This window comes from Electrophorus electricus, chromosome 21 (assembly GCF_041902795.1).
Source record: "Electrophorus electricus isolate QZ-2024a chromosome 21, ASM4190279v1, whole genome shotgun sequence".
Taxonomy (NCBI): Eukaryota; Metazoa; Chordata; class Actinopteri; order Gymnotiformes; family Gymnotidae; genus Electrophorus; species Electrophorus electricus.
The window spans coordinates 17027501-17040732 of NC_137517.1; the positions used below are offsets into that span (position 1 = coordinate 17027501).

The window sequence follows — 13232 nt, forward strand, 5'->3', positions numbered from 1 at the left end:
TTTAGAGACACAGTATGCAAGTCATTCAATATCAGTTATCATAATATTACCTATTGAGCAAGGGTAGTGTAAAATATTACCATGTATTCACTAAATGAAAACCAAAGATGACCAACCCCAACCAGTCCAAACAGAAAACAGAGTAAACACACACAGGACAGGAACAGGAAGACCAAATAGGCCAGACAGACAGACTAAAGGACAAACAGTAGGCTGGCGCAAAAGAGGACAAACAGGGCAGCTAGAAACAGAAACAGGGGCAGAAACAATGGAAACAAACACTGTTAAGATGGCGCCGGTGAGGTCGGCTGCCGTCACGACTGCTCCGTCCACACCTGGCACTTTTTTCGTTCTTTTCGCTCTTCCCGCTACCCCTGACTTCTCCGCAGTCCTTCTCTACACACCACGGCGCGTATCTCATACAGCAGAGACGCCCTTATTTCTCTTAATCTACATAGCACTCACCTCAAGCCGTCTGTAACCCTGGACCCAAGATGGCCGACGGAGATCCTGAGGGAAAACAGAAGACGCGGCGCGAGGAAAAGGCCTCGAGGGAAGCGAGCCGGCGTCAGGAACAGGCTGAGGGCTCGGGCACACCGAGCTCCCTTACCCAGCATCCTGCTAGCCAACGTCCAGTCTCTGGACAACAAGCTAGATGACCTCCGGGCCAGGATAAAGTTCCAAAGGGACATTCGGGACTGCAATCTCCTCTGCTTCACCGAGTCGTGGCTGAACCCAGCGGTACCAAACCACGCTATCCAGCCGGCCAAGTTCTTCTCAGTTCACCGCATGGACAGGACGGCAGATTCGGGGAAGTCGAGAGGCGGCGGAGTGTGTGTGATGGTAAACAACAGCTGGTGCAACAATGCCAATGTTGTTACTCTCACCCGCTCCTGCTCACCCAACCTGGAGCTGCTCGCCCTCAAGCTTCGTCCTTTCTACCTTTCTCAGGAGTTCACCTTGGTCATCATCAACACTGTGTACATCCCACCTCAGGCCAACATGGACACTGCCCTGTGTGAACTTCATGAGGCTCTCACACAGCTTCAGACACAGCACCGGGATGCTGCACTTATCGTGGTTGGGGATTTCAACAGCGCTAACCTCAGGCGTGCAGTGCCCAACCTTTACCAGCACGTAACCTTCCCCACCAGGGGAAATAGGACACTAGACCACTGCTACACCCCATACAAGGACAGCTACAAGGCACTAGCTCATCCACCGTTTGGTAAGTCGGACCACGCCGCCATCTCCCTCATACCAAAATATAAACAAAGGCTAAAACGGGAAGCTCCAGTTCAGAGGGAGGTCGCGCGCTGCACAGACCAATCGGTGGACGATCTGCAGGACGCTCTGGATGACGCGGACTGGGACATGTTCAGGCGCAGCACTGATGATGTCAGCGAGTTTATGGAGGCAGTAGTAGGGTTTATTGGGAAACTGGTGGACGACATGATCCCAAGAACCACCATCAAGAAGTTTCCCAACCAGAAGCCCTGGGTGGACAGAACCATCTGCGAGGCTCTGAACTCTTGCACTGCTGCCTACACCACAGGGATCATCAGCGGGAACATGGACGAGTACAAGTCTGCAGCATACGGAGTGCGCAGGGTGGTGAGGGAGGAAACTAGAGACACAGTTCCAGCAGAGTGGCTCAAGATCCCTGTGGCAGGGACTATGGATGATCACGGACTACAGGAGCCCACCCTCCGGACTGATGAGTGCAGATGAGTCTCTGGCAAACGAGCTGAATACATTCTTCGCTCGCTTTGAGGCTACATCTAGCTAATGCTAACAGCGCTAATGCTAACAGCGCCAATGCTAACGGTGCTAGTGCTAACAGCACTAATGCTAGCAGCGCTAGTGGTAATGGTACTATCGGCGCAGCCAATGGCGCATGCGCAGAGCCCACCATAGAACAGCGCCCTCTCATCATCACGGAGAGTGACGTGAGGAGAGTGTTTAAAAGGGTAAATACCAGGAAGGCGATGGGACCAGACGGTATCTGCGGGAGGGTCCTCAAAGCCTGCGCAGATCAGCTAGCCCCGGTATTCACCGACATCTTCAATCTCTCCCTGACGCTCGGTATCGTCCCCGTCCCGAAGAAACCTCGACCCTCCGACCTCAATGACTACCGCCCTGTCGCCCTCACATCAGTCGTGATGAAGTGCTTTGAAAAGCTAGTCAGAGACTTCATCACATCTTCACTGCCAGCCTCCATGGACCCACTGCAGTTTGCATATCGCCACAACCGCTCCACTGACGATGCAATTGCACATCTGCTCCACACTACACTGACTCACCTGGACGAAGGGAGAGGAAATTATGTTGAAATGCTGTTTGTCGACTACAGTTCAGCATTTAACACTATCATCCCCTCCCTACTCACTACTAAGTTGGGGGATCTAGGACTACATACATCCCTGTGCGACTGGATCTCCAACTTCCTAACAGACAGACCACAATCAGTACGGGTGGGCAACTGCGCGTTCACCCTCAGCCTCAGCACTGGAGCTCCTCAGGGTTGTGTCCTAAACCCCCTGCTCTACTCTACTCTGCTCTACTCACTGTACACCTACGACTGCACAGCCACTTCCAGCCCCACTATCATTGTCAAGTTTGCCGACGACACCGTTGTCATGGGTCTGATCTCAGACAACGATGAGAGGGCCTACCTTGAGGAGATTAAACACCTGGAAAACTGGTGCCAGGAAAATAATCTCCTCCTAAACGTCAGTAAGACAAAGGAGCTGATCGTGGATTGCAGCAAGAAGCAGGAGTGGCACTACCAACCTGTGAGAATCAGTGGAACCACGGTGGAGAGAGTAGATAGTTTCAGGTACCTTGGTGTTCACATCTCGCAGGACCTGTCCTGGTCCCGCCATACCAACTCCCTGACAAAGAAGGCTCGTCAGCATCTTTACCACCTCAGACGCCTAAGAGACTTCAGACTGCCCTCCAAGGTACAGCGGAACTTCTACACCTGCACTATCGAGAGCATCCTTACGGGGAACATCACAGTCTGGTTTGGGAATAGCACCAAGCAGGACAGACAAGCACTCCAAAGCGTAGTGCGTTCAGCAGAGTGCATCACTCACATTGAACTTCCTGACCTGCAGACCATCTACTACAAGCGGTGCCAGACCAAGGCCAGGAGGATTGTGAAGGACCCCACCCATCCCAACAATGGACTCTTCTCTCTGTTGAGGTCAGGGAGGCGCTTTCGCTCCCTGAAGACCAAGACAGAGAGACTGAAGAGGAGCTCCTTCCCACAGGCCATTCGGGCCCTGAATCAGGGAAACTGATAAACTGTGGGGACCACCACCACCATGTAACATAACTGTATATCTGTGTATATATATATATATATATATATTCAATTACCTTGTAACACAACTGTAGATATATTATTATACGAAATGGATCTGTACATTCTGTAGATTGTGTACATATATACACAACCATATACATTGTACATTGTGTATATAATCATAATATACATATATTGTACATACATTGTTAATATATTTTGTACATACATAGAATATATATATTTCTCTTTGCATATATATATTTCACATATATAGAATATCTATATTTCTCTATGCACCCCTGTTTTCTTTTCCTCAGTTTGGACAGAGCACTCTCCACCATTTCACTGCGAGTTATACTGTGTATGACTATGTAAGTGACGAGTAAAACAAACTTGAAACTTGAAACTTGAAACTGTACAACACATACAACAGCTCAGAAATGAAAGACAACTCAAAGGAGACATCACAAAGACAGACACAAACATGCAGGTTTGAATACAAGACTAATAAGGGAGACTACGGGAAACAGGCAAGGTCAAAACAAAGAAATGAATCTATAAAGGATGAGAGGAGGATTGTGGGAGTTGGAGTCCAATAGCACAGTTTCAGGTGCAACAGGAGGAGCAGTCATGACACTCAAGAGGATAAGAGTGATCACATCACAGTCACTTTTACAGGAACTGAAGGCACAGATGGTGAGTTATTATTCATGACTGTAAATCACTGTCCTAACACCAGCTATGAGTTTCTGTGTCTGTGATATCTGATTGTTGTTCCATGTGCAGGTGATACCAGTATGTGGTTAGTTTTGATTGGTCAGTGGTGGTAAACCCTGGTCTTGATGAAGAGGAGACTGAATTCAGGGTTTGGGGTAGAGGGTTAGGAGGAGAGTTTGAGTGGAGCTGGAGCAGAGCTGGTGGACTGAGGTTGGAGAAACCTCTTCCTGGGGCTTTCTCTCTACCTTTCTCTCTCTCTCTGTCCATCTGTTGGGTAACATTCAGGTAGTACTCTATGCTCCATTTCTCTTATTTATGATGTGTATTGCCTCATTACAATATATATCCAACTGTAATGTGCAACAACCTGGCTTGTATTATGATAATAAATCCTTTATAATCTAGCAAATCTGGAGCAGTGGTAGTTCAGTAGTTAAGGTACTCAACTTGTAATCAGAAGGTTGCCAGTTCAAGTGCCACCACCATTACCATGTTGCCACTGTTGGGATCAAGGTCCTTAACCCTCAGTTGATCAAGTTGTAAGTTGCTTTGGATAAAAGAATTAGCTAAATAATGTCGGTCTGCTGCTCCTAAACCATAAATTAACCATGCAGATATGACTAAGTGTTGGGTGAAAAGGATGAGACAAAGGTATGAAATGCAAAATGAAAGCAGGACACAAGTATATACAAGCTTACAGTAAGGTGTCAGTTACGCAAACAGCACACAGAGAGCACAAGGCACAGTCAGGACGATGACCAACAAAGGAGACGTTTAACACGAGGATTTAAATACACGCTGATGAGAAGGAAAACAACCAGTTAACAAAGGGGAATGGCCACATTTGAGGGGTGTGTACACAGAAGCACATGATCACACCTCAAACACAGGAACAACAACACAGAGCCACATGTTGGGCTCTACGACGTAAACTAGAGCAGAGGGAGTGGACCGTTACAGCTGGGTGGTAAACCTCTGACAGAGCAGGTGTCTTAGCATTAAGGAACTTTATAATGGTAATTACACATATTCTCATGACACTGGGCTACACAATAGAATTTACTACAATACATTTGTAATTATAATTTTACAGCATTAAAACCTTCACCTGCTCTTGTTTCTGTGGGTGGTTGTGGGTAAGCGGAGGTGGGATGGGGCTGTAAGTAAAAACACTAACAAAACCCCCTACAGTGTGAAAGAGAAATACAGTGATAATTACTGTGTCTGTGTATGTCTGTGTGTTTGAGAATGAGACATGCAGTGATAATGTCAGAAAGATATACACTTACAGTGTGTATGTGTGCGAGTGAGACAGAGAGTAAGAAGTGTGTGAAATGTTTTTTATGGTGTATTTGACATGCACTACCTGTAGTCAGAGGGAAGGCAGCACAGAGACATTTAAGAAACACTTTAGGATTAATGAGTGGGTCAGTTATCACCTTAAATATTGATTAGGGTACATGATACATCAGTTACAAAGGGGTTCAGGTAACACTCTCAAATTAACAAATTACTTTACACTGGAGTTAATGATGTACTGATCGCAGCACAGTAATGTGTTTATGAATGAAAATACTCACTGAGCTTTTCTGGATGCTGTGACCACTGGCAGCAGTCTCAGTAGACATTCCTCTGATGGGTCATATTTACTCAGGTCAAACTCATCCAGCTCCTCTTCTGAGTTCAGCAACACAAACACCAGAGCTGACCACTGAGCAGGAGAGAGCCTGACTCCATCTAGACGACAGTAATCTCCACCCTTCAGGTATGTTTGAACTTCCTGCACTAGAGAATGATCCTTTAGTTCATTCAGACAGTGGAACAGATTGATGGATTTCTCTGGAGAGGGATTCTCCCTGATCTTCTCCTTGATGTACTTGACTGTGTCCTCTTTGTTGTGAGAGCTGTTTCCTGTCTGTGTCAGTAAGCCTCGTAAGAGAGTCTGATTGGACTCCAGTGAGAGACCCAGAAGGAAGCGGAGGAAAAGGTCCAGATGTCCATTCTCACTCTGTAAGGTCTTGTCCACTGCATTCATAAGGAGGGCAGACATTGTTGATCTTTTAAAGAATATTTTCTTTTTCTGGTCCAACACATTTGTGTTGTTGAAGATGAAGGAGAGAAATGTGTATAAAGCAGCAAGAAACTCCTGAACACTCAGATGTACAAAGCTGAACATTTTCCCCAGGTGCAGCCCAGACTCCTCTCTGAAGATTTGGGTACACACTCCTGAATACACTGACACTTCTTTGACATCAATGTCACACTCTCTCAGGTCTTCCTCACAGAAGATCAGGTTGCACTTTTCCAGCTGTTGGAAAGCCAGTTTTCCCAGTGCAAGAATAATATTTCTAGTCTGGAAATAATCAGTGTCAGCTTTGCCATGGTACTTTCTGTCATTGTGTTTGATCTGAAAGATCAGGAATTTTATGAACATTTCAGTCAGAGTTTTGGGGATCTCTCCACTCTCTGCTTCACCCAACATTCTCTCTAGAACAGTGGCTGCAATCCAACAGAAGACTGGAATGTGACACATGATGTAGAGGCTTCTTGATGACTTCATGTGTGTGATGATTTTGTTGGCCAGGCTCTGATCACTGATTCTCTTCCTGAAGTACTCCTCTTTCTGAGGGTCGCTGAACCCTCGTACCTCTGTTACCTGGTCAACACATTCAGGAGGGATCTGATTGGTTGCTGCTGGTCGAGAGGTTATCCAGAGGAGAGCAGAGGGAAGCAGATTCCCCTTGATGAGGTTTGTCAGTAGCACATCCACGGAGGTCGACTCTGTTACATCTGATAAGCTCACATGGTTGTGGAAGTCTAGAGGAGGTCGACACTCATCCAGACCATCAAAGATGAAAATGACTTTGTAAGCATCACAGTCTATTAAATGTAGTTGTTTTGTTTCTGGGAAAAAGTCATGAAGTAGATCCATCAGACTGAAGTTTTTCTTCTTCATCAAATTCAGCTCCCTAAAAGGAAGTGGAAATATGAAGACGACATCCTGATTTGCTCTTCCTTCAACCCAATCCAGAATGAACTTCTGCACAGAGACAGTTTTCCCAATTCCAGCAACTCCTTTAGTCAGCACTCTTCTGATGGGTTTGTCTTTAAAGAGGTCATTGCATTTGATGGGTGTCTCCTGTATTCCTCTTCTCCTGGATGCTGTCTCAATCTGTCTCACCTCATGTTCATTATTGACCTCTCCACTCCCTCCCTCTGTGATGTAGAGCTCTGTGTAGATCTCATTCAGAAGGACTGAGCTTCCATGATGTGAGATTCCTTCATTAAGTTTCTTATATTTCTTCTCCAGTTTGGATTTGTGGAGTTTAGATTTTTCATGCACAATCTCTAATAAGAAAACAGAAAACAACACAAAACATTTTAATTTCAATAGCTATAATCAGTCGAGTGTATCTATCAGTAAAATCTGGTACAGTATACAGTAGTGTTGCACCATGTCTGGCTCCTAATCCATGAACTTGTATTCTTGTTACACATGCTACCCACCCTTGAATATGTTTATGAATATCTTATTTTTCTCTTGGTGACATACTGAAAAGTCTCATAAATTAACTGATAAGGTAAATCAGTATATGCTATATGATTATAAGCATGTTAACAAATGTGTTTTTATGTGGTAAGTAAACAAAGAACAATGTATGGTTTGTGTATTGTTCCTCAGTTAGATAATACAAACTAATCAAACTATGTAAAGTGTTCTCACCAGTGTTATTACATTTGTTTGAGCAGATTTAATGACGTGTTTAACAAAATTATTAATCTAAACTTGTTTGATTTGTGTAACAGCGTAGTCCAGGCTATGCCATCTTTGGCCACCAGAGGGAGACACAAGGCCTACTCAGAATAATCAGAGGCAATCAGTTACACCCATCATTTAGCCTACTTGAGAAGTGCTCACAGACACCCTGATGCTCAGTCTTTGTTCAGAGTTTTGGTAAACAATAAAGTGGGTCTGTTGGGTCTCAAGTTCTCTCTATCCTTTCTTGGTTGAGAAGGTTGTTTTAAGCAGTTTTAGGTGCGCCAGACCTTTCTCCTAACAGCCCTAGTTGTTGAAGTTTTCTGTGCTGGTAGCACACTGGCTTGGACATCCTGAGGATGGTGGCTTCTTCCCCTTCATGGGTGTTTTGGACTTCTTCTTTGGGAGGCTCGTCTAACCCTCCCCCAGTGGGTCTGGTGTCTCCTCTAATCGTCCCCCAGATCCAGTAGGTGTGAGCTCCCCAGTGGGTCTGGAGTCTTAGTTCCTTGCTGGCTGCTCACTCAGTTTTCTGGGATCTGTTGGAGTCACTCCTCCATCTTAGGGGTCACAGCCCCAAGTGCCCCCATCACCAGTGGGACAACCTTGGTGTTAAATGTCCACATTCTCTATTACTACTTTAAGTCCCTGATATTTATCCAACTTCTCATATTCCTTCCTTTGGATGTTTCCATCACTCAGGACTGGTAGATCTATTAATAGTGCTGTTTATGCTTCTTGTCCACTGAGTGCCTCTGGCATACAATACATACATACGCACTGTTGCTTACACACGGTTCTATATTGTCACAGTATGGCCCCGTTTGTGTGTGTGTGTGTGTGTGTGTGTGTGTATGTGTGTGTGTGTGTGTGTGTGTGTGTGTGTGTGTGTGTGTGTGTATGTGTGTGTGTGTGTGTGTGTGTGTGTGTGTGTGTGGGTGTGTGTGTGTTCATCTGTATGGCCATGCTCTCCCTGTGTTTCACACCTGCTCCTCATTTTGTATCGTTAGTGTGCATGTATAAGTCTTGTGTTTTGAATGTAAATGTTGTCTATGTTTGAACCTGGTTAGCCTGCTAGCCACATAGTCCTCTTTGTTTTGTGTAACAATAAACGTTTCTTTGTGTTTAACACGACTTGTCCCCTCATCCTGCTCTGCCTCCTCACGTCACATATATATCTCCTCTGTGACTGTGTCCTGCATGCCTGTCACTGCCCTGAGTGATTGTGTCACTGGTACTGTTTTGTACTTCATGTATTTATTTAATTTGTTGTTATTTCTGCATTTGTCTTCCATTTGCACTTATGTAGTACTGTGTAGTTATTTAGTCCTGCACACTGTACTGCTCTATTGTACACTTATGGCATCCTGTGTGTTGTTGTATTGTACATTTATGTGATGTATTGATGTATTATACAATTATGTAGTCCTGTGTGGTGTGCTGCTGTAATTGTGGACATTATGTGTCACACCATAGTCTGACATAAATTAAATTCCATTTTCATTGCAATGCATACATTTGATATGAAGGAATGACACTAAACTTGACTTGATATTACCATCAATAGGAGCAAACATTATCTACAATAAATAAGCAGCTATGTGCATATGTAGATGTCTCCTTCTGTACATAATCAGTGATGTTCGTATTCAGATGTTAACTTAAGTAAATAAGAAGTGCTGTGTATAAACAGACCTTCACTGAGAGCAGAAGTGCTTGAAGATCCTCCAGTCTGAACTTTGCTGGAAATGGACACTTCCTGAGCTGGAGGAGAGAAGATTGGAAAATCTGAACTTTATTATCCTTATGTTAATTATAATTTTATTATCATATACAGAGTACTAAAGAACCCCTGACTTAGAAAGTCGAGTTTACATCTCTGAGGACCATTATATTCATAAACCACATATGTTTATATTAAGTAATTATAAATAAATAAATATTAACTGTGTCCTTTACCAGATGCTCATTTGGACAAACAGATTAATCTCTTACCTCCATTTGTAATGTTAAATATGTTCACTGTCATTGATCCCTGAATCTGATTCAGTACAGGAGCACTGACATACCCTGATATTTATTATCATTATATTTATTGTAATTATCAAATACAGAGTAATAAAGAACCCCAGAATTAGTAGGGAGGATTTATAACTGTGAGGACTGTTATATTCATGAACATCATATGTTTATACCAAGTAATTTTAAAATAATAAATATTAACTGTAATTTCTGCTGAAAGATGCTTATTTAGACAAACATTCATCTCTTACCTCCATATGTAATGTTCAGCATCACTGGTCCCTGAATCTGATTCCCATGCAGTACAGGAGCACAGACATTCCCTCCTGTCTGGGCTGTGTTGGTCTGGACTGGACTGGAAGCTTCCATCTTCTAATCAGTCATTACCTCACAAACACCATTAAACCTCAAAGAATGATGATGTCATTGCTCTAGATGATTTCCTGAACTCAGTGAATCCATTTAAACTATTTAATTTGTTGATTTATTGTATTAGTTTGGTAGCATTAAAATAAATATTTATAGATTGATCATAAATACACCTGCTTTTACTGTACCCGCAAGACAGTAGAATGTGTTGTAAATAGAATATGAAATGTAATATGCATATTTCTTAGATTTATGCATTCTTAGATTTCAATTCATATTCTTTTGCTTTCATACTAGTTATCAGTTTTACAGGTGAGAATAGCACCACCCAGAGCAGGACACCAAGTGTTTCACAATCTGTTAACTGGTTGATATCTGCGGTTCATGCTAGAGGTTTTGTTTGGGTAGGAGGCTTTAACCACATCTATCCCACACAATTATCGTAATTATATTTATAAAAATAATTACTGATTTGTGTGATGAATTACAGCAGGGGCTAGTGGGAGTGCACCCACTTTAACTGCTGCAGGAATTTGTCAGTCAGTTTATAGATGGTCTGAATGTGAGCAGGTTCAGATTATTAGTGCAGGGATCAAACCCCTAACATGCTGATACAAAGTTACTTGGACATATCAATATAATACTTTAATGCAGAATCAATCAAATGATGTTTCCAAAACACATGGAGATAAAACAGCAGTGTTTACAGAGGTTACAGGAATCATTGATGCTTTGATACATGATTTTGGAACTACTTACAAATGCTGCCGTATCCTACATGTGTAATTTTAATCTAATGAAAACAGATTAAAATTAAAACAAGCTGTGGCCACTCCCAACAAAACCTGTTGCCAGGACTAAGAGGAAGGAAATTAATTTGCTTTGAAACAGTAGTTCATAACAAATCTTCAGAGCAGATAAGAGTGCAGCTATCATCATACAGTTCACATATGAAATAGACACAATCCAACAAAGCAAAATAATATTACTTAATTATAACAAAAACTGAACTAAACTGAGCTGTTTATAAAGACAGAAAATTTAAGTACAGCAGAAAGACTAAGGAGCTCTACTACTGCTGTCTGTCTCCACTAACACCATCTACTGGAGCTTCAGTCCAAATTCCGATCATTCTGAATGTACAGCACAGACTCACGTACTCACCATTTTCCTCTGAAATACATTTATGTGTTTCCCATAAAATGGCGATCATGCTCAGTCTCTCTCACTCTGATCTAAATCTGTTTGTCCTGTTCAGTTTATCATACAACTTGCTGGAATGTGGAGACTCCAGTTTCAATTTTATCTACATATTTTAACAGATCATCTCCTACTGGCTCCCTCCCAGTGCTGAATAAGAGGAACAGACTCAGAGTGGGTCACAGGTAAGACAGGTGTTAAAGAATGCAGCCAGACTGGTACAAGTACAGTCAAACACAACATATAGAACTACTGGAAATGACCACCAAAGCTATTAAAACTATATTTAATTAAATATCCTATTAAATTAATTTAACTAAATGGAAAATGCCCCAAAGCCATGCAGAAGTGAGTTTATGACATGGTGTCAGTTTACCCACCAAAAAACTGCTTAGAGTGGGGTAAGAGTGGGATAAGAATGGGGTAAATATGGGGTAAAAGTGGGGTAAGAGTGGGATAAGAATGGGGTAAGAGTGGGATAAGAGTGGGGTTAGAGTGGGGTAAGAGTGGGGTAAGAATGGGGTAAGAGTGGGATAAGAATGTGGTAAGAGTGGGATAAGAGTGGGGTTACAGTGGGGTAAGAGTGGGGTAAGAATGGGGTAAGAGTGGGGTTAGAGTGGGGTAAGAGTGGGATAAGAATGGGGTAAGAGTGGGATAAGAGTGGGATTACAGTGGGGTAAGAGTTGGGTAAGAATGGGGTAAGAGTGGGATAAGAATGTGGTAAGAGTGGGATAAGAGTGGGGTTAGAGTGGGGTAAGAGTGGGGTAAGAGTGGGGTAAGAATGGGGTAAGAGTGGGATAAGAGTGGGGTTAGAGTGGGGTAAGAGTGGGGTAAGAATGGGGTAAGAGTGGGATAAGAATGTGGTAAGAGTGGGATAAGAGTGGGGTTAGAGTGGGGTAAGAGTGGGGTAAGAATGTGGTAAGAGTGGGGTTAGAGTGGGGTAAGAGTGGGATAAGAATCGGGTAAGAGTGGGATAAGAGTGGGATAAGAGTGGGGTAAGAGTTGGGTAAGAATGGGGTAAGAGTGGGATAAGAATGTGGTAAGAGTGGGATAAGAGTGGGGTTAGAGTGGGGTAAGAGTGGGGTAAGAATGGGGTAAGAGTGGGGTTAGAGTGGGGTAAGAGTGGGATAAGAATGGGGTAAGAGTGGGATAAGAGTGGGATTAGAGTGGGGTAAGAGTTGGGTAAGAATGGGGTAAGAGTGGGATAAGAATGTGGTAAGAGTGGGGTTAGAGTGGGGTAAGAGTGGGATAAGAATCGGGTAAGAGTGGGATAAGAGTGGGATAAGAGTGGGGTAAGAGTTGGGTAAGAATGGGGTAAGAGTGGGATAAGAATGTGGTAAGAGTGGGATAAGAGTGGGGTTAGAGTGGGGTAAGAGTGGGGTAAGAATGGGGTAAGAGTGGGGTTAGAGTGGGGTAAGAGTGGGATAAGAATGGGGTAAGAGTGGGATAAGAGTGGGATTAGAGTGGGGTAAGAGTTGGGTAAGAATGGGGTAAGAGTGGGATAAGAATGTGGTAAGAGTGGGATAAGAGTGGGGTTAGAGTGTGGTAAGAGTGGGGTAAGAGTGGGATAAGGGTGGGGTTAGAGTGGGATAAGAGTTGGGTAAGAATGCGATAAGAGTGGGATAAGAATGTGGTAAGAGTGGGATAAGAATGTGGTAAGAGTGGGGTTAGAGTGGGGTAAGAATGGGGTAAGAGTTGGGTACAAGTGGGGTGAATGTGGGAATGTCCTGCTCCAGAGTCCTTTGACTTTAGGCAATGTTCTCACTGACCACTATGGATCCAATGCTTTTCACACTTTTGTTTTGCAGTGAAGCTGAACAAGGAGGAAGTTGAGGTTAATTCTTTACCTGATAAGAA

The 13232-nt window shown here is 43.5% G+C and overlaps 1 protein-coding gene across 2 annotated transcripts in view; it reads right to left on the reverse strand.

The window, feature by feature from the left end:
- Positions 1-11419, reverse strand: part of LOC145643329 (NACHT, LRR and PYD domains-containing protein 12-like) — a 22579-nt gene extending 11160 nt beyond the window's left edge. The window contains exons 1-5 of one of the 2 annotated variants that reach the window (XM_081704266.1): positions 11340-11381; positions 10935-10968; positions 10058-10212; positions 9480-9548; positions 5611-7378 (exon numbers count right to left, since the gene is read on the reverse strand). In XM_081704266.1, the coding sequence (XP_081560392.1) occupies positions 5611-7378; positions 9480-9548; positions 10058-10175 (1955 nt within the window). In that variant the 5' untranslated portion in view covers positions 10176-10212; positions 10935-10968; positions 11340-11381. Of the gene's footprint in view, positions 1-5610; positions 7379-9479; positions 9549-10057; positions 10969-11339 lie in introns of both variants that reach the window. The other variant, XM_081704265.1, reaches the window with a different exon arrangement.
- Between the last annotated feature and the right edge of the window lie 1813 nt (positions 11420-13232).